The sequence below is a fragment of the Pyxicephalus adspersus genome, chromosome 5 (assembly GCF_032062135.1).
Source record: "Pyxicephalus adspersus chromosome 5, UCB_Pads_2.0, whole genome shotgun sequence".
NCBI classification, from domain to species: domain Eukaryota; kingdom Metazoa; phylum Chordata; class Amphibia; order Anura; family Pyxicephalidae; genus Pyxicephalus; species Pyxicephalus adspersus.
The window spans coordinates 95,243,623-95,266,084 of record NC_092862.1 but is presented as its reverse complement, the minus strand read 5'-3'; the positions used below and the strand labels follow the sequence as shown (position 1 = coordinate 95,266,084).

The following is a 22,462-nucleotide window of genomic DNA, read 5'->3' as shown; positions in this document are numbered from 1 at the left end:
TGTTCTTCCCCTCTCTTCACAGAACAGGATATATGTATTTACAGTGCTTGTTTATTTATCTAGATTTGATAGTTTATAGCAACAATTCTCTGATACGGCTTTAGCTATTTGATTGAACTGTTCCTGCCTTTGAATACAACAAACTGGTAAACTCCTCCGACTTGCATTGGATTTTGAATGTCACCATCTCCTTCCATCACTGAGATGTTCCTTTGTAAAGAACCATGGTCCTGTATGGATTGCACTTACACAATATTCCAATATTCATCTACCTTGAGAAAGTGTTGGCTTTCCTTGTGTTACAATAAAGATTCCCGGACCTGTCATATGAATTGGTGTGTTTATTTAACTTTTTATCAAGTTCTTATTGCCATCCTCCCCCTTTGGGAAGGTCCACCCTTCTATTTCTACTGGTGTCCATTGTCCCTTGGGGAAATCCCAAATTATTGAGCTGTCAGAAACAAGAGATGGGTTAAATCTTCTAATGAGGTGCATGTTCTGGGTAAAACTAAGAGGTAATTCCCATTATAATTGTAGATTTCCTGTTGTGTCTCTGGGACAGGAAGTGAAAGATATTTTCCCTGCAATAAACCTGCCATAGGTCTCTTCCCTTCTCTACATTACCTATAGATACATCAGGCTCTACTCAGAAATCCCTCCTGTGTAGGGGAGAGAACGAGTGTATATTTTGTGTGAAAGTTCTGTCAAATAAGTGAATGAAACTGAAAGCAGACACAAAAAAAGGTGAAGGGAGGAGGAGGAGATGTGAGAGTTGGGAGGAACAATAATTAACCCAAAACTCTCCTCAGACTGAGCCATGTTGGAGTGACATGGTGACCCCTCTCCTCCTGGACCCATCACTACCCCAGGCAGTGTGAAAGAAGGTGGCTGATATGTTTCGCCTGCCATTACAGACGGTGAATTTCCTGTGGTGATCAGCAGTCCCCTCCCCGCCATGTGCTGAGTGGGAGGTGTGTGTGTTGAAGGGCTGAAGACTCTTGTGATCTGTGATGGAGCCGGCTGCACTTCCTTGTTTAGCTTTCTTTAGGCCTGGCCGGCCATAGTCACACAAGTTGGGACATTCGGCCCGGCTCTGCTCCTATATATTGTGTGTGGTGACCATGGGCTGAGTGTGGAGGACATGGAGCGGAGATAACTCGGGGATTTTCGGAGTGAACTTTCAGTCATGACTATTCTTAGCGCTGTCAGTCTGGCTCATTATTAGGCAATTGTCTCTGCACAAACATGAGCCGGCTGCCGTGGCGAAGTTTACTTTGTGTGGAGTGAGGGGGTCGGAGCCCCCGGAATATATCACCGAGTCTTCCCTCATACAAGCCGAGAAGAGATTTGTCACGGCGGGACAAAGGGGCAGCCGGGATGTTCTCCTCACTCTGCCCCCCGATGTCCGGGAGCTCTTCTCTCAGCCAGCCCCCCGCCCCAGCCCTATCCACCTCCTCCTCCGCGGCCTCATCTGTGTCCGGGCACCGCCAGAGGCCTAGGGACGCCTCGGGAAGGAGTAAGCGGAGGAGAGACAGGCACAAGAAGAGGAGAAGGAGGCCTGACGAGCGCGAAGCTTTGGGCTCCAGCATGGGCCTAGTGGAGGAGGGAGAGGTGCCAGCCGTTCCTAGGGGAGCCCGGCGCCATAGAGACAAGAAGAGGAGGCAGAGAGACCGGAGGAATCTCCTCAGGAGGGTCGGGACGCTGCAGACTACTACGGTGGAATACGACGACGTCAGCTCTCTGTCAGAGGGCGAGCAAGGCCAGGAGACTTCGTTTCCCCCGGCGCTAGGCCTCATTCCTTCCCCGGCCTCTGATAGATGCCCTTCGCCGGCTATGTTGCACCAACCCCCCCTGCCTCTTCTACGCCAGTCCGGGGACGCGGACAGAAGTGGCCGAAGGAACAGACGAAGGCAGGAGCCGAGCCACCGGAACAGAGAAGATAACAGGGCAGGTCGGCCCGAGGAGCGGAGGAATAGACTGGGAAACCTGTTGCTCCCCGCCGAGCCTCCGCTGCTCGCTCAGCCTTGGAGGCCTCAGGAAGAGTCCGCTAAGAGGACAGAACTCAGGGCCGCGGCTTCGTACAGGTCGAAGAGAGAGGAGGCCGCGGCGTATAGTAAGCAGCCGCCCAAGGCCTACAGAGGGGACAGGGGCTCTTCCAGGGCCTCGCCCCAAGGAAACCACCGCAAGAAATCTGTGAGCCCGGCCCGCTCATCCAGTCCTGGCTACAGCGGACACCGGCAGGGCCGCCGCTCCCCTACCTATGACAGGACGGACACCTCTCCGCTTGTCACCCGCCGGAGATCCCGGAGCCCGTACAGCCCGGTCACTAGGTGAGCCCTCGGTGTATAATGGGTGTTTATTATGTGATATCACCTGCCGGCCATTATCACTGCTATGTGTGGTCATGGATGGGCTCAGGGGTGGAAGTAAAGCTAAAGAAACTTTGCTCCTTTATTGGGGATGGTAAGGAATGGGTAAAACTTCAAGTTTTTATTTTTCTGCATCCAGCTGGGTGAAATCATTTAACTTCCTGTTCTGCAGATACAGGAAGGGCAGCCCAGTTGGTGACAACTTTCACATGTTGGATCATGGTTTCACAAGGACAGATCCTCCTGGCATTATTGATTATTATTAATATTATTTAGCTACAGCTAAAGCCATAAATACAGGGTAATGTCATATTAATATCCAGCTGCTAGGTATGGATGTGATCAGTTTGGCCCAGTTGTCGCCTGCAGAGCCATAGTGCTGTCATTGTACACATATTGATTAATGGACGGGTCAGGCGTTGTTTTTATAGTTTTGGGAGCATTGCGAATGGTTGGTTAGATGTGTCACATCCACATGTGTAACAAGAGGAAGTGAGAAGAAATCTCCACAAGGAGAAAACTTTCCTGGGTGAAATAAATGTCACAAAAAGCAGGAAGTGAGGGGAAATCTTCCAGTGGGTATGACTCTAGATTTCGCATCACTTTACTTGCTGGAGACAGTGGCATTTTGTTAGGCAGAAGGGGGTCTTCATGTTTCTCCTGTCAGACATGCTTCCTGTTATGTATACTGATCCGCACAGCTCGGAGTCCATGCCTGGTGTTGTGCCAGAGCTGTGTATCTATATGATGTAACAGTCAGGAGTTGCATCATCCCTGCTGAACCAATCAAGTTCTGGTGACCAAGTGGAGATCGGACTTAGCGCTGGAGATGATTGTGCCAGTTAAGTCTGATATAATTAGTAAATATGCTTTACGCCTCATACGGGCAACACAAACCACCCAAAATAAAATCCAGCAAGTGCTCCACAAGCAAGGCTGACCTAATTAAGTCAAAGCGCACCAGATAGTAAGAGAGCTAATTAGAAGGTCAAAATGTGCTTTGGGATTTACAAAAAAGTTCATATTCTATTATAATGCTGGTCATTACCTTGTCCAGTATTTAATGACAGACTTAAGCTGGGTCTGCGTGGGCATTTTTTAAAAATCCATGTAAACGTTCCTATTGTGCATTTTTTTATGCGTTTTATGCACTTTTACTAGCGTTTTAAAGCTTGCCTTTAAAACGTTGGAAAACGCCTATGCATTTTTTCACATTTTCCTGCGTTTTTAACGAATTTGCATATTAAGTGCTCAAAAATGTGGGAAGATGCCCCATTGAAATCATTGGAAGCCTTTACCCGTGTTTTTGGGCGTTTTTCAGTGTTAACCAAGTGTTTTAATTTTTTTAAACGTTGCAAGCAACATTTAGGATAAATGTCATAAACGTGCCTCAAGGAAACGTCCTGGTGAAGATTAACCCATTGTAATGCATAGGGATTTCAAACAAGGGCTCTAAAAGCCTCAGGTTAAACGCTGGAGAAGCAGGCTATGTAGACTAAGCCTCATGCAGGCTCATTTGTTTTATTTTTCCCACTTATTTAATATGTTTACAATTCACTCCTCAGGACTTTGCCAAGTACATATTTCTAGCACATTGACATGCTTTATAATCTGGTATTGTTTATATAAAGTAGTGGGGTGGCTGCATTAGGCCATACCAAAGATTTATAAATGTTGCACTCATCGCTTATTATTTTCATAAAATTGTTCACTTGTAGTTTCCACCAGGGTCTTGTGTAACAGAGTTACAAAAAGTTCCCAAACCTGGACCTTCATGGCAAAGCAGTAGGTACAGACAACGCAGACCTCACCACGTTTGCTACTCCTATTCCAAGCCACAGTTCAAACAACTTCCTGTTTTGCCTCAACAAAATAAAACTTTGACTTTCCAACCCATCCTTCAGAGCAGGTTGCTATGGTTCAGCAGGTTGTCATTGTAATGATGGTCAACAGATCCGACATAATGTTAAAGCTTCCTATACAGATCTGAAACCTATTTAATGTATCTTCCCTGTGCCCCCAATGTTTAGTTCACTCCGTGGTTCTCTTGTCGAAGGTCAGATTATCTGTAGTAAGCATTCTTTGGAGAAGGATGGTTTTGCTGGGGGGAGTTGTTGGCTATTGTACAAAGCTGACTTTGTGGTGCTGTGGCACATTGGAACACAAGAAAAAGTCACACTGGGTCACATATTGATATGATTTTTTTTTTGCCTGGGTTTGTCTTGTTTTCTATAGCTGTGGTACTTAGAGACAATGTAGTAGCCAGATATTAGGTCATTTTGGGTGCATCAAAAATTTATTGTAGGACTGCAGTTTGACACTTGGCTTCTAAAGTTTATTGATTTTTCACTTTTTTCATAGATTTAATTTTTTTTCTTTGAAAGAGCTATCTCTTCTGTATTGTCTTTGTATCTTTTAAAGAATTGGACACAGTACACCTCTAGGCTTCATCTGTGGCTGCAGGGTGGACAGTGTGATAACACAAGCTTGGACTCTGATGCTGCGTTCATGTTAATAAATGGTTCATAGTGACTTTATGTATTAAGGATTATTTTGGTCAGTTCACAAAAATGATCCATCATTGTCAACATTGTATGAGGATGACTATGGCAGCTAGTGATGCAAATTTAACTGGAACACAATGCTAAACTATGATAATTCGTACATTGAGGATAACAGATTTCTTAGGAGTGTTTGTATTGGTTAAACTTTTCCAATTAGTTTTGGAGAACATAAGGAAGGACTAGAAATACTCTTTAAAGTCAAATAGAAGTAAGAAAACGCAAAGGATACACTGCTTACCTTTCTGAAAATACTGTTTAGTTGCTGACTTGTAGTGAAGTATGAAACCCTGATAAATACACTTTTTTCCAGGGCTACTAATCTGACAATTTGGTATCATTTGCAGAAGGAATGGTTAAACACGACAGCTATATTTTTCCCTAGACACTTGTCTTCTTCAATGAAAGAGCTTCAATTTAAAAATGATAAAAAAAAATACTAAAAGCTTTGGTCTATTTTCATTGTGGGACCCTGACCCAGAACAAGCATGAAGATTAGGAAAGTCTGCGCTTCTAAGATATATACTTGTTTCAGGTCAGTGACTCAAAGTGCTGAAGCCATTGGATTAGTATGGCAAACGGGAAGTAGCATTTTCGTAGGCCTAAAGAATTTTCTTCTCATATCTTTACACCTGCTCTGTAAGGTCAACGGCATTCAGAATGTCTGAAACTTTCCCTGCAATGCACGGACTTCACCACTGAACACACTAGGATTGATTTACTAAGGGAAATGAGCATGTGTATTCTGCAAAGCACATTTCTACTTAGCTTGCTTCATTAGGTGAAGCTGTATTGACCTAAACACAAGCAAAAATCTATTTTTTATGTTCTATGCACATGATTGGGTATTCTTTGCAAAGTGTGTGTTTATTTTTTATAACCTAGCTTTACTCATTCGCCTTGCAAAGTAAACATATTTTTTGTAATCTTATGGTAGAAAGAGTTAAAGGAATACAAGAAGTGGAAATATGCATGTATTGCAGAGATGTTCTGTGTTTTTGGGTTGACATGCTCTTTTTAATTACATTGAGAGGGGGATAGATCATCCTGTGTGTTGGAAAGAAAAGCAGCAACAGAGCTTGTATTACATATACTGGAGGAATATGACTTGGCCCAATTCCTTGTGTTGTTTTTGCTGCATAATGAAAGGTAAAACCTTAATGGCTGCAGTAAGCAGCTATGTGATTGATTGTATCATTTCTCAGGATTTTAATTGTCAGTCTCCCTGGTTTTTAGGACAGTGTTTTAGGTGTGATAACAGAATGACCTCAAACAGTGTTGTAGAAGTGAAAGACGTAGCCTGTTTTTTTTTCTTTTCAGAGTATGCAAAACGGCTTTGCATCTTGTCAATGCAAATAAGCTTTTATTTAATTGAGAAACAAGAGCACATCTTTCTGTTTTGTATCTAAAACAGATACATGACCTATATTTTCATTCTCACTTAATTTTCACTGCCCCTTGAAAGCTGTATTTAGTTGCAGAATATTTAGGAATCAAACTAAAATTTCAGTATGTTGGTACAAGGCAACAGCTGGATCAATTTTGCGTTTGCTACAATAGGCTTTTGTTGTTTCTTGGTAGTATTTTACTTTGACGGTTTATGTCATGCACATAGTAACATTTTAAGATTTAAGTTGAAGGTAACTTCTGTGCAGTTCTGTGTAATGTTCATATTCAGTTTTTTTAACTCTTCAATTTATTTTTCATTCTAATTTGTTGCTAACACATTTGCTCCTTGTATTTGCAACAAAACTAAAGCTCATTAGATGATTATCATGCTGGAAAAAAATCACCTGAGTTGTTAGTAAATATGTATGCATTTTCACTTCCCAGGATATTCGTCTTGCTCAAAAACATATTTGTGTGATGTTATCAAGCAAGCTTTAGTGTGAAGGGTTATTTTATGAATTATTTGTGTAGTTTAAGTAATGAAACAGCATGGCAAACAGTGACATTAAAAAGCTGAACTGTAGTTGTGTGCTAGGGGTTTCTGTGCTTTGCACAGTCATCACACGCTGCATATGTTTATGCCCATCAGGAGACAAATACAAGACCTTGTTGTTCTTTCTGAACTTCCCATTTGCCTTTTTGTTGTGATATTTTTACTAAGTTAGTACTATGATTTACCGACCTGGGACACGTGTGATCAGATTCAGATTTTGCCTTGCTTGTTGCTAAATGAAGAAAAAAAAAAAATACCTTTTCAACCTACTCAAATTACATTGCAAAAATATTTAAGTGTCTGTATACGTATCTAAATGTATTTCTCAGTATGCTTGGCATTGTGCTGAGAAACTCACTGTGAAAACCTTATATATAATTCCAAATGTATGGAAAGTGGATTTAGGGGAAAAAAAGCTAACCTATACCAATATCTAAAATCAAGGCAGTGTTGTGACATCCGAGTTAGGGAGATTTATAATGACTTTTTGACGCTTTTTTTTTTTTAAAGGAGGTCTGCAAGGTCACGGAGCAGAAGTCCTTATAAGTCACGGCGCTCCCGTTCTCGAAGTAGACATAGGATATCACGATCGAGAAGCAGACAGTCTAGCATCTCTCCAAGCACATTGACGCTGAAGAGCAGCTTAGCTGCAGAGCTGAACAAAAACAAGAAAGCTAGGGAAGCAGAGGCTGCTAGAGCACTAGCAAAAGCTTCCAGCACCTCCACTCCTACCAAGGGACACTTGGAGGCTGCCAGCAACTCCCAACAAGCAAATCATGCCAAGGAGCAAAAGAAAACAAAAATGGACAATGCCGCTTCTTCTCCTGGCAAAAGTGATAAAGCTAGGGTGAAAACTTTGACTCAGGCACCAACTGTGGATAATAGTGTACATGCTGATAAATCAGGCAAGTCAAGTGGAAAGGTGAATAAAATTGATACCATCAAAGAGGAAGCATCTAGTCAGAAGGAGAAAAGCAAAGCACAGAAAAGTGGATCAATTAGACCGGAAAAGCCTAAATGTTCAGCTATGTCCCCAACAGCACCTTCATCTCTACCTCTTCCGAGTACACTCTCTAGCGATGCAAACAGGTAAATATTACTTTTGGGTTGGATGTTTGGTATGTCACCCACTTTCAAAAATGTCTTTAATTGCCTCATTTTGGTTACAAAGATTTAATATGTGATGCTCTAGGTTTGTATTTGTGGTTCCAGCAAGGGACCACGGCCCTGATTGAAGTGTGTTTGCTGGGTTTATGGCCATCAAGAAGCAAAAAAAAAAAAAAAATTTCTAATTGCTGACAGCTGATATGCACTTCAATCAGGCAATTGGCATCCAAAAAGAGCACACCTGCCATGTACTTAGTTGAAGACAATGATCAAGTTATGATTTTTTTTACATATGACCTATTTACTAAGAGTTAAAAACAATAAAAGTTATGTCAGATGACACATGTTTTATAGTTTGCACTGATACTGGTGGAAGATGCTTAGTACCCTAGGGATGGTGTTTTTAGTTGTCCTTATTCTGGGATGTGTAATGATGTGACCTTTAATGTTATTTGTAAATCCTAATATTTAAAACCTTAGGTTCTTCCTATGTATAAGGAGAGTTCAGTGCAGGTAACTAAAACATTTAGGGAATTGAAATTTTAGTACAGTACACAACTACTGCTTGTTTTGGGGTATTTTCCGCTTTAGTGCAAACTGCTTAATGATGCATTCCCATTGTTACCCGCCTGCAGTGTTGCTGGCAATGTCACACAACTAATTCAAGAAGCTCAAAAATTACATTATAATAATCTTTGATGAGGGAATACAAAAATGGTGAAAGCTGGCACCATGTGGTGTGTGGGTAATTTCACCCTTCTATATAAAATCTAATAACATTTGAAAACATTGTTTTTTATTTCTCACTCTGTGTAGCAGTAAAAGTGGATTAAGGGTTTAATTGTTATAAATCAAGTTATGGGTACAAGCAGGTTATGGGTCACAGGTTTTAGGCCAGGCTTGCATCTACAGAAGCAGACCCACACAGCTAAATACCCATGCTATTAATGGTATAAAAGAAGTGCAACAGAAGTCTGCATCATAAATATGTCTTTGATTCAGTTTCCGAGGCTGTATCCCAGGAAAATCAGTGAAGAAAGAAATGGAGCGAAAACTTCGGCATTTGCTGTCTGACTTACCCCTCCCACTTGTCCATTCTGGAAGTGGAGACCCATCCTGTAGTCCAGATGGAAAGAAATCGTCATTAAAGAACAAGCGAAGGCCTAAGTATGTCTTTTTTTTTTTATCAAGAGAAATGTTGTAACTTCAGAAAACCAACAAAATATCTTTTTTTAAATCTATTTTGATGATCAGTTTGATAAGTGCAAATCTCTGTTGGCCTTGCAAGATACCCAGTGCTTGGGAATTTAGTAATATATTTCTGCTACATTTTCATGAGCCTAAATTTAATTAAAAGGCCTCATGGCATTTGCACTAAATTGCTAGGAAAGGGGGTGTCAGGGTTACCTTTGGGTCTCAAATTGTAAAATATATATTTTTTTTCTGTAAATCTAAAATGATTCAGAAAAACATGATTTTATAACCCCCTATTTATTTGATTTATTCAGTTAATTGCAAAGCCCCTGAACATATTGTCATCAAAATTGCTATGATGACTGGGGGATGTTTTGTAGTTTTGACGTATTTTCTGTCTGAGTGATATTATTTCTTCATAGATATAAACCAATGATTAAATTTTGCCACCCTAGGACAGGAATTGTGTTACTGTGTCAAGTGAAAATACAGGAAAAAAAGAAACTGATTCAGCAACTTTGCTGTAAAAAAAAAAAAAAAAAAAAAAAAAAAAAAAACTTTATGTGCTTATTGTTGGGTACTTTTTTTTCTCTAAAGTGGGGACCCTGAGAGAGAGAGAGCCTTTATTAATGTGTTGCATTAAAAAAGGCCAAGCCTAAATGCCCCGAAAACTACTTACTTTTTTATTTTTTATTTTTTTGGGTTTGGGGGTTGCGCAAAAAATTACTTGCTCAAAAAGTGTTTACAAGCCCAAAGATAAAGTTTTTCACTTGTGATAAGTCAGAAGTGTGCAACTTCCTTACCCTCTAATATTAAGGTGCCCTACCTAATGTTGGTGAGAGACAACTGCCGTTTTGCTCTTTTTCCATGTAAAGCTCATAATATTTCCCATATTGATAAATTGTGTGTGTCTCCTTTTTTCATCCCCCTTATCCAAAGTAAGGCCCCCTATAAAGGTAGAAGTACAATCAGTCTCTCTGTCTAACACAGCTTATTACACTGCATATGACATCCCTAAATACAGCCTTATACAGGGAGTCTGTATTATGTTTGTTCAGAACTAAACAAAGTAGATGAATCTAAGTAAAAGAATTGGCTTTATGAAAACCCATTTTCGAAAAATTAGACTTTAATCCAAGGGAAAAGTGGTGGGTGAAGCCAGAACACTATATATGGAGCTTATAGTCACTATAAAAGGGTTCTGGAGGGTAAATCGGGTACGTCCTAAATGCTAATAGGATATGCTTTCTGGTAACATTTAAAGTTAGGAACCTATACATTGTTCAATTGTCGGCCCTTTTGGGCAGGGTCCTCTCTCCTCTTGGGTCATTGTTTGTACCTTTCTGTTGTTTGCATCCCCTACTTAATGTACAGTGCTGTGTAATATGTTGGTGTTTAATAATGTACATTAAGGTGTGTGAAGATTTACTTTCCATTTCTGGTTTAAAGGATCTGCGGGCCACGTTGTGGTGAAATACATGAAAAGGATATTGATTGGGGAAAGAGATGTGTAGACAAGTTTGACATCATAGGAATAATTGGAGAAGGCACCTACGGCCAAGTGTACAAAGCCAGAGATAAAGACACTGGTAAGATTGCCGGCTGATCTATACCTGGTAAACAAGACTCTTCTTGACCATTCTAAAATATTTTTAGACCACATAAGTGGAGATGGTATATAAACAAGTTTTGTCTTTTTTTTTTTTGTCTAGTTAGATATGCCCTGTTCTCCTTTGTTAATCACCCAATTTGTTTCTACTTTTTTGTTTTATTCTAGCCCCACAATGTTTTGACATACATATTTCATTGGTTACAAAGTAAAACTTTAAAGCATGTACAGTTCTTTCAGTAGTTATCATTTTGCATATTTTGTTCTGATTTGACAGTTTCAAAATCCCAAAAAGTTACATTTATGCTCCTGATGGTTTCTTTGTACGAGTTTCATTTTTCAGTTGCAACTTTCATTTAAACAAAAGTTAAAATGAACATGCACATTTAAGATTTGTTTCAGAAAATGAAAGGTGTGCTAACAATTGAAAGAAAAAGTATCAACTATAAACTATTAAACTGGATAGCTTTTAAGAGTTGCTTTTTTAGATGTCTTTGTTGCTGCATTCTAAATATTTTTAGGCAGAGTTGTTTAGGTATTACTAAAAAAAGGTTAACAGAATTGAAGTTGAGCAATGAACTCAATAGAGTAAAGCATAGTAACCGTTTCCTTCTTCATCAAAAAAGGAGAAATGGTGGCTTTGAAGAAAGTGCGCTTGGACAATGAGAAGGAAGGTTTCCCCATCACAGCAATCAGAGAAATCAAGATCCTTCGTCAGCTCAACCACCAGAGTATTATTAACATGAAGGAAATAGTCACAGACAAAGAAGATGCTGTAGACTTCAAAAAAGATAAAGGTAATGTATTTATTTCAATATTACAAATTATGCGATTAAAACATTTCAGATTCATTTCAAAATGGTACTAGAATTAAAACGGTATATAAAAAAATTTAGAACATATTATCCGTTGGATATTACCAATTAGAATATGATATCTACTTCCTATTACCTGATGGTGTTGAGTATGTGTGATTATTTCTTGCTTGACACATTTCACAAAGAAATGCTACTGAAAAATTAGCCAACCTACCTAAAAAGGTTAATGTGTTTTAATATTTCAGATGTTTTGCAAATTTCACCAAATGATGCTCATTTACTGAGAAAGTAAATTTATTTAGATTAAGTTACTACTTCATATTAAACACATTTAAGGCTGAACACTGGGCAACAGCAGTAATATACCTAAAGCTCTGTCTCTGACCTCATGTTGGTAAACAAATTACATTTTCTTTACCTTGCTCATTGAAGATATTCTAACATGAGATTCTTAGCTTGACCCTGTGTGCCTTCTAGACATGAAAGGTGTGTACATGTTCTCCCTCTGACAAAACCCTCAAATAATAATTTAGTTGTTTGAGTCATGGTGAAAATGAAATGTAAGATTTCATTGGGGCTTTATAAATAGCTTACTTGGTGAAATGGAAAGGGTTGATTTTCTTACTTTTTCTTTTCTATGGTTACAGGAGCTTTTTATTTGGTGTTTGAATATATGGACCATGACTTGATGGGCCTGTTAGAATCAGGATTAGTGCACTTCAATGAACTTCACATAAAGTCATTCATGAGGCAACTTATGGAAGGTTTGGACTACTGCCACAAAAAGAACTTTTTGCACAGGGATATTAAATGTTCAAATATTCTACTTAATAACAGGTATGTATTGTTTGATTTGTTTTATTCCCTTCAGGAAAGATCATATTTTTCTTTGTACAAACTTCACACTTTGTATGAAAAAGCATAACAGATATTTGGATGTTTGTGAAATGTATCTTTCATATCAAAGATGGTGGTCATGTGGGGTTATATAAGACTGATTTGGTCAAGGTTCAGACAAGGTTTACCATTGTGACAAAAATAAATTTTAGTTTTTGCTAAGTTGTCATTTTTGTAGTGGGTGGGGGGAGTTCACGATCCCATACATATTATGCACATGAGCATGTTATCATGGCGGGGTGTTGTGATTACTTTGCTGTTTGGATGGTATCCTTGCTTCATTCTGTATATCTTGTTTCCACAAGGGGGCAGATTAAACTTGCAGACTTTGGACTTGCACGATTGTACAGTTCAGAAGAAAGGTGAGATCTTTATATTGTCTATATGTTTTTTTAATTATAAATACCAATATATGATAATATGGATTCATGGAACTAAAGTGATGTTACAGGCATGCTGTGTATGTGTGGATTAATAACTAGTAATATTCCCCCAAAAAGAATGTGTATTTTAAGATCTGTAAAATGTATATTCTACAATAAATTTGTATATACAATATACTTTTAGTAAGCTTTAAAACATAAAATGCACTGCTCTATATAGAGGGTGTATGCACATGCTATTCTGTTGCCTCATAAATCACACAGAATCCAAAAGAGTATTTAGTGTAACTAAATAAAGAAAAATCTGTACCAAATGATTTTTATGTTGTAGGAATGATAACAGAAACTGGTTTTCCATTGTTATGGAATAACTCTGGATCTACTTTATTTAAAGTGGAAAGAAACCCAGCCAACTCAGCTGTCGGCATTCCAGTGCTGGGCACCACTATCTTTCTTCTTTTCCTGTTCTGGACATTTTTCATTCATCTTGATTGGCCCTACACACACAAGGGAATCTGGGATTGTCAGGTGTCCATGGCAACCAAAGCTGCCTTGATTTCACAAACCCAAAGCGATCAGGCAGGTAAGATGCATTTTTGCAGAAAGGCATCTTTCTGCAATAATGACCTGCCTGATCATGCAAACCTAAAAAGTGAAACTTTTAGTTCCACTGTACTCACAAGCTTTTTATAAATGTTTGAATAGAAATTTCTAATTTTAATTCGGCACTTTTTATTCTTTCCTTGTTTAGTCGGCCTTACACCAATAAAGTCATTACATTATGGTATCGTCCTCCTGAATTGCTGCTTGGGGAGGAACGATACTCGCCAGCTATAGATGTCTGGAGCTGTGGGTGAGTAATATGAATTTGGAATGCTGTGGTTAATTTACTGTTTATTAATATCCTTAATAATATTAAACCGTATATAGCGCCAACATAACATGCAGTAGTATTATGTACTGTAAATGTGTTGCAAATGACAGATACAAACAGTGACACAGGAGGAGGAGAGGACCCTGCCCAGAAGAGTTTACAATCTAGGAGGTGGGGGAACTATCACACAATAGGAAAGGAGATATGAAGTGGTGAGGGATTTAGGATACAGAAGAAGACCGGTAGATCAGATTAAGTGCTCCTTTAAATGAGCAGAAAGTAGGCGCAAGCTGAAAGGGACGAGGAGTACCATTCCAGAGAGTTGGGGCAGCTCTAAAAAAAAAAATAAAAAAGTCCCGAGTGGTGCATGCGATGAGGTTATGAGTGAGGAAGTCATTAGTAGGTCATTGGGGGAGCGAAGAGAGCGGCAGGGGGAGTACTTTTTTACCAGGTCTGAAATGTAAGTGGGACAATAACTGTGTAGGGATTTGAAGGCAAAGCACAGGAGCTTGAATTTGATTCTAAGGTGAAATGGAAGCCAATGAAAGGAACTACAAAAGAGAGGCAGCAAAAGAGTAGTGGTGGGGAAGGATGGATGAGTCTGGCTGCAGCATTCATAATAGATTGAAGAGGAGAAGATCAGGTTAGTATAATATCAGAGAGGAGGAGGTTACAGTTGTCCAGACGAGAGATGATCAGAATGTGTACTTCGTATAAGTAATTTGGTGGTCTCTGGGGACAGGTAGGGGTGGGTTTTGGAGATGTTGTCCAGGTGAAAGTGACAGGACCTGGAAAAGTTTTGAATATGGGAGGGGGGGGGGAGAAGAGGCCAGCATCGAAGGTGATGCCAAGATAACATGCCTGAGGGGAGGGATGAATAATAGTGTTATTAGCAGTTAGAAATATGTGTGGGGGAAAATGTCTGCATTCTTTAACAATTTCTTTTTTAACATTTGTGTAATAAATGTAGTTAGGACGAGACTGTCACATTAAGGGTAAAATACATTCCTTTGTGTAGGGCAGTGGTTATTAACGGCAACTAGTAAAACTAAAAAAAAACAAATTAAATACAGTCTTTTATTATATTTGTTCATGTCCCAGGTGTATTCTTGGCGAGTTGTTTACAAAGAAACCGATCTTCCAAGCTAATCAAGAACTTGCACAACTTGAATTAATTAGGTAAGTTGCCCCCCCCCCATGTATGCTATTGTGCCTTTCAGCCATATGGGAAGCCATTGGAGATGGCCTTTGTAGGCTGAACCCCAGTGCTGGCCACCTATTGCAATTGTGCCACTGGTCTATATTGCTCTGTTAGCCTATGACACAAAATGGCTGCATTTGTTTGAGTGAATTTTACTGTATTCATACTTCTTTATAAATGCATTTACTGTACTGTAAATGTAATTTTCTTATTTTCCCATTTAGCCGCATGTGTGGAAGCCCATGCCCTGCTGTGTGGCCCGATGTGATAAAGTTACCATATTTCAACACCATGAAACCAAAGAAGCAATATCGGCGAAAAATCAGAGAGGAGTTTGCCTTGTAAGAATCTTTTCTTTACTTTGGGCTTTAAAAGGAGCGAAACCCTTGCCACGGGTGTTAAGTTATATTAAAGGTTCTTTTAAATAACAATAGTAAATATCTATAGCTATTGCTTCCTTGCATTTAGAATGCACCTCAAAAGCAGGTTAATAAAGTCCTGTTGACTTTCTTTGACTGCTGCACAAAGCAGTCCAGAGGCTTCATTTATTCTGCTTAGTGTAGCTGTGTTTCTTTAAACACTAAATATTTTATAGTCTTTTCTAGTCAAAGGCTGCATTTGGAATTTCAAACACATGCATTTTCATTGGAATTTCTGTTCAAATGCATATGCCTAAATTGCAAATGGGTTTTTAAAAAGTATGCCCTATGGCTATTAAAGCACAAGGGATTGAATGCCTTTAAACCCCTAGGTCTAAAAGTGTGTGTTGTATCAAATACTGGACACAGTTTAATGCTAAACAAGGTTGTAGTATTAAATATGTAGTTTAAAATATTACACTATATTCTAGGCGATAAAGTGCTTAAAATAATTGTTCATTTCTTTTTACAGCATACCCACTGTAGCACTGGACTTGTTTGACCACATGCTAGCATTGGATCCTAGCAAACGGTGTACTGCTGAACAAGCTCTACAATGCGAATTTCTTCGGGATGTAGACCCATCAAAAATGTCTCCCCCTGAGTAAGATATTTTTATTGTGTGCAATGTATTTTATTGATCATATTTTTGCAAATTCAATAAAATTGCAGAAATAGATACTATATTGTCAATTCTGAGCTTCTGCTTTAATGCCAACTTGAATCAAAAATGATATGTGGGTTTTGGGTCAGTACTATTGCTTTTTTGATGCCAGTTTTTAATGATTCTAGAAGTCTTTCCTTCCACTTGGCATGTAGTTGGTACCCATCTCTTACAAGTGAAAATATTTTGTATTGCAACTGTGGTGCAGGAACATGATACCATCTTCAGGTGGTTTTATAGATGGCTTTTTTTTTTTTTTTTTTTCTCCACACAACTGCTGGTTCTCATCTGTAAGATACAAGGAGCCAGTATGTATTTAGGTTTTTTTTTTTTTTTTGGTTACAATTGGGAAATTGGTTACAAATTACATTTCTATTCTTAAAGCATCACTCAAATTTTGGTTTGTTGAATCTAGTATTTTAGCTTTGGTAATATCTGTTATATCTACTTCCCTTGAAGTGGAACTAAACGCAAAATAAAAAAAACACACAACTTTAATTCTGCAGATCCATCGATCCATTTTCTTTTGGGTCCTGTATTGTCCCGGTATCCCTCTTCAGCCGGGCGGCGCCATCTTCATCACCCTTTTTCCTGGGATTTTCTTCATATGTCTCCCAATCCCGCACTGCACAGGTGCAAGATTGGGTGACGTAGATGGGGAAAAAAGACTGCTGATCTCACTGCGCATGCAAGACAATTTTTTTCTAATTTTGGTTCTGTACATTACCACAATTAATTTTAAATGAAACAACTCAGATGCAGTTGGACTGCAGACTTTCAGCTTTAATTTAGTGTGTTGAACAAAAAGATTGCATAAAAATGTGAGGAACTAAAGCCTTTTTTTTAACACAATCACTTCATTTCAGGGGCTGAAAAGTAATTGGACAAATTAAAAAGCTGAAAATGTTCATTTCTAATACTTGGTTGAAAACCCTTTGCTGGCAATGACATCCTGTGGTCTTGAACTCATGGACATCACCAGATGCTGGGTTTCCTCCTTTTAATGCTCTGCCAGGTCTTTACTGCAGCGGCTTTCAGTTGCTGTTTGTTTGTGGGCCTTTCTGTCTGAAGTTTAGTCTTCAACAAGTGAAATGCATGCTCAATTGGGTTCGGATCAGGTGACTGACTTGGCTATTCAGGAATATTCCACTTCTTTGCTTTAATAAACTCCTGGGTTGCTTTGGCTGTATGTTTTGGGTCAATGTCCATCTGTATTATAAAACGCCTCCCAATCAATGTGACTGCATTTAGCTGGATTTGAGCAGACAGTATGTCTCTGAACACCTCAAAATTAATTCGGCTGCTTCTGACCTGTGTCACATCATGGATAAACACTAGTGTCCCAGTGCCACTGGCAGCCATGCACGCCCAAGCCATCACACTGCCTCTGGCATGTTTTATAGATGATGTGCTATGCTTTGGATCACGAGCTGTTCCACACCTTCTCCATACTTCTTTCTTTGCCATCATTCTGGTTCCATCTTCCGTGGATGTCCAGGTCTTTTGGCGTTGCTGAGTTCACCAGAGCTTTGTTTCTTTCTCATGATGTATCAAACTGTAGATTTTGCCTAGCCTAATATTCTAGCAATTTCTCGGATGGGTTTTTTCTGTTTTTGCAGCTTAAGGATGGCTTGTTTCACCTGCATGGAGGGCTCCTTTGACCACATGTTTGTTGTCTGTTCACAGCAAAATCTTCCACGTACAAGCACCCCCCCCCCCCCAAATCAACTCCAGGCCTTTTATCTGCTTATTTGATATTGACATAATGAAGGAATTGCCCACACCAGCCCATGAGTCAATTGTCCAATTACTTTTGAGCCCCTGAAATGAAATGAAGTGACTGTGCAAAAAAAATAGTCTAGTTAATGTAATCATTTGGACTACCGAGGACTTATCCTGCTATTGTTTGTAACTTCTTTGAATGTTCTTATGGTTCTTTGATCCACCAGAAAAATGCTTAAAGTAACGTCAGTATGTGATTAGAAATGTACTACCAAAGAAAAAAAATCTTTTCTGATAATAATATTCACTATGTGAGGATTTTACCTTCTTTTTCTTGTAGCCTCCCTCTCTGGCAAGACTGCCACGAGTTATGGAGTAAGAAACGCAGAAGGCAGAAGCAAATGGGAATGGTTGATGATGTGTCTGCGCCAAAAGTACCAAGGAAAGATTTATCTGCAGGAATGGATGACAGCAGAAACAGCACTCCCCAAGGAATTCAGACATCTTCACAGATGAAGCCTCAGGGATTTCCTGGTGTTGGATTAGGTAAATCTGTGCTGGCCTTGATCACTTATAACCTTAAAACACTGTAGAACTTTGAAATATAATTTAATTGAAAATAGGAGGAAAAATTACATTTTGCAATTCATTAAAATTTCTGTATAAATTTTCACACAGGTTCTGGACAACAGCTAAATCAGAATCCAGTGGCCATTTTACTGAACTTACTACAATCACAGACCAGTAGTGTCAGCATGGCACAATTGGCACAGGTGATGAATATCAAGGTGAATCCAGAGACTCAGCAAAAGCTGAACAATTTAAATCTTCCAGCTGGTATTCTTGCATCTGCTGACCAATCCCCAGAGCCAAAAGAGGAGCCTACCCTTCCACCTGCAGTACCAGAACCTGAACAGCCTCCGTTGCCATCATTGCCTTTACCTAAGGCTAAGCCAGATGCAGCTCCAACAACTATGCAAAACACTTTTGCAGTCTTGCTGGCTCATTTATTAAAAGAACAAGAACAAAAACAAGCAGAGACAGCACAACCGCCTGCCGAGGAGAAGCCACGAGAAGAAACACCAAAACCCAAACGACCTCCAAGCCCTGCACCTATTGGTATGGATTGAAGTTTTTATCATTTATAATAGCACTTGCACTGTTTTTGGTTTGTGAAATTGTATAGGTTTAGGGTTACTGTTTGGTTTTGGGTATTTTAGAGCCTAATATTGAGGTAAAAAGCTTTTCTGGGGTGGGTTGTTACAAGTTCGACTGAAGGTCCTGTAGTCCACAGATATAAAGAATTTGTTTTTTTATTACAAAGTTGCTTTTTTTATTAGTCTTTCAGTAAAAATGCTGCTTTTATCTCTCTCGCTGCAGTGACCTGTGCTAGCAGAGCTTAATAGGGGTAGGGCTAACCAGTTTTGGTATATAAATGAGTATAAATAATCTGCACAACAGCAGAATTCAAAAACAACTAAAAATGAAGGCCATGATATCTAGCTGCATATTCAATTTAGTTGGACATTTAAAGGCACTAATGGTGTTAATGGCTCCATCCCCAATCAGGTTTGTATTGCAGTCTTTGTTCTGATGTCATGAAGAAATGAATTCTCCTTGTTTGGGAATACTGTAGCACAGGGCTGTCCAACTCCATTCATTAAGGGCCAGGGTCCACACAAATTTTCAATATTTGCCAGTAGTTTAATGAGTTGTGCAGTCAGAAACTTACTGAAAGTTTTATGGTATTTGGCTGTTTATGATAAAAATGTTTTGTACTTTTTAGATGAAAATGATCATGTCGATCACCACGATTCATCACTCAAAAGCCTGACAGCTGAAACAAATCATCCCCAAATACTGCCTCCAGATCAGCGGCCCCCCGAGCCACCAGAACCTCCTCCGGTGGGAGAGGAAGATCTTGATTACCGGACAGAAAGGCAGCAAGTACCTAACACCAGCATGTCTGCTTGTGATCCTCATGCAGAAGTTAAAGCGGCACTATTACAAATAATTGCCCAGCACCAGGCTCAGGAACAAGATCCAGGTGGTGTAGACCACTCTGGGGGCAAACCATTTACTAAGGCTCCAGAGAGCAATGAGAAATGTGGACCATCTTTCCTCCCAACCTCCTATAGCAGTGAAAGACCGAGTAACATGCCTGCTGCTGTTTTGGAAAGGCACCCTGAAAACCAGCCTGTTGATAACTACAGTACTCCTTCATCTCAGCTCAGTAACCGGCTTCCTGCAAACCCTCCTTTTCCAGAGCCCTTCTGTAATTCCGCCACCACTTACAGGGACAGCTACCTCAATGCTGGTTCCATGTTGTTTAGTGGTGACAAAGACCACAGATTTGAATATAGTCAAAGCCCCACGATTATATTGGCAAACAATAATCTTTCTGCAGGAATGGACAGTCGTACAATGCCAACTAAAATGCCTACTTTTAACTACAGCACTAATGTACCAGAGCATCCTGGTCTACCTACGTTAATGCACAGACCTGCGTGGGCATCTCCCCACCAGGCACCTGCTTTCTCTCAAGGACATGGGGGACATATGGGTACATATGTCAGAGGTCGTGGGAGGGGCTTACCATTTTGATTTTTTTTTTTCCTCAGGCAAAATATTTCTATCTGGAATGACTTTTTAATTTTCGGCAAAGCTGCATTTTCCAGCAGCTGCAAAATGGACTTGAGAATGAGTCTGACAACAGCTTTATTTTTTATGTAATATAAAATGGTCTTGCAATACGACAGCAAACAGTGGAGGGGGGGAGGGCAAATTCTGCAATTTATTCTGTATTTGAGAGCTAAATAATTAATTTACACATTGACAAATATTAGTTTGAAAAATCTTCATTTTGTACTTTACCATTTTTGAAGTTTAATTATTTTCCAGGCATCATCTTTGTTTTCCCCACTGGCACCTGCAAGAATTTTGAAGAAAATGGCACATTTGTGCTTATTTTTTGTACATTTGGACCAATGACTGGTAATAACAAGGCAGTGCTTTAATTCCTTGGTATCTATTTCTTTGTACAAAAACTACCTTTAGTCAAAGGTCATTGTCGGTTCTTTCACTGCTTTCAGTGTCATTGTGAAACTAGTGCTCATTTCAGACAGAATAATAAAACAATCTTTTTCTTGTGATGCAAACGTTTAATCAACTGTTTTTTTTTTTTTCTTTTACGCATAAAGAAATAAATGTTGATTAAACCACATTATTTTGATGACTTGTTTTAAGACAATGAAGACATAAGTTCTTGCTTACAAAGATGTACTCCAGGGTCAAGTTGCTATTGTAGTGAAGTCTGCATAGGTAAACGTCCATTCAAAAAAAAAAAAGTTTGTGTTTCATATTTCTGAATCGTGGGTTATGCTGCCTCCTGGAAGTGACAGGACACTAGGCACAAAAAGGGCATCATAAATATAAAACAATGTGCCACTCGCTGCATTAAAGAAAATGTTTCTAATAATTATAATATTCATGAGGGTGACACTGTAGCTTTTTGTTTTTTCCTTTTATACTACTGAATACAACTAAAAGAAACTAACTTACTTTTGAATTGTAAGTTAGTTCAAATGTGTTTAACCCCAAAAAAGGGACTGGGGAGAACACTGAATTATATATTTTTTTTTTTTTTGTATTTTGTTTTATTTATTGCATCTGTTGAAAGGTGTCAGATACTGTACAGTACAGCACCTTTGAAGGGCCTTCTTTAGAATTAGTCTATAGTTTATTACAAGGTCAGAAGATTGATTCTATTTTTTATTGTATTAATGCTCCAGTTTAACCACTAGAGGGAAAATGATAGTCCTGCTTCCCAAAAGTGGAGCCAAGTAGGAAATTACTGGTATATCCATATCAAAAGAATACATATACATTATAAACACATAATGACAACATACATTCAATAAAATACCTATCACTTGGCTTTACCTCACAATTTTTACACATATACAATAAAAACTATCAAATAATTTTCTTTCTATCACTACGTGTTTCATGGCACCAGCTGCTTCTTCAGGGCATTTGATAGCAGGGATGTCGCCAAAATTTCACCAAGCATGCTTTTCTTGTTTGCTTGGTGGATGGTGGGACCAGGCTGAAGTGTGCATTTCAAACAACTTTTGATTCACTGACCCAGGTATTGGTGAAATTTTGGAGACATTATCTTCAACTGATACCAATGACACTAATCCAGTGCTTTCCATAATACCTACCTTGAATGCAGTGTGGGACTGACACAGATTTTAACATCCCCTTGGTGCTTTGGATATTTCTTTGTTTCCTTTTTGTTCTGCTATCAAAATCTCTGATGCACAGAAAATAAATTTATTAGTATTGTATATGCACTAACTGTGAGGTAAAGCCATGTGATTGTCTTTTTATTGATTGTTTGTTGTACATATTGACATTTATGTTTTTATAAGCACGTTTGATATAAAATGGTATTTTTATTCTTTTTGGTATGGGTATGCCTGTAATTTCCCTCCTGGGTCCACTTAAGGGAAGTAGGACCGATATTTTGCTACTTGTTTAGGGATATTGCATTATTTGATATATGCATTACCTTTGAAGGGGGTTTTCTTTTTGTGTGCAATTTGCTAGTGTAATCACTAACAATAAAAATGCTCCTGTTTGGTTTGTTAAATATACAGTTGAATGCATTCTGTTGTATGCTCGGTAAGTAAAAAAA

At 39.0% G+C, this 22,462-nt stretch overlaps 1 protein-coding gene across 1 annotated transcript; it reads left to right on the top strand.

The window, feature by feature from the left end:
* The first annotated feature begins 802 nt into the window (after nt 1–802).
* Nucleotides 803–20,983, top strand: CDK13 (cyclin dependent kinase 13). Its single transcript, XM_072412173.1, has 14 exons — nt 803–2,330; nt 7,383–7,961; nt 8,982–9,146; nt 10,623–10,762; nt 11,409–11,579; nt 12,248–12,437; nt 12,803–12,859; nt 13,632–13,733; nt 14,856–14,933; nt 15,180–15,296; nt 15,847–15,978; nt 18,101–18,306; nt 18,439–18,879; nt 19,547–20,983. Exons 1-14 carry the CDS (start codon nt 1,378–1,380, stop codon nt 20,362–20,364), a joined length of 4,149 nt encoding a protein of 1,382 aa, XP_072268274.1. The 5' UTR covers nt 803–1,377; the 3' UTR covers nt 20,365–20,983.
* The last annotated feature ends 1,479 nt before the right edge of the window (nt 20,984–22,462 follow it).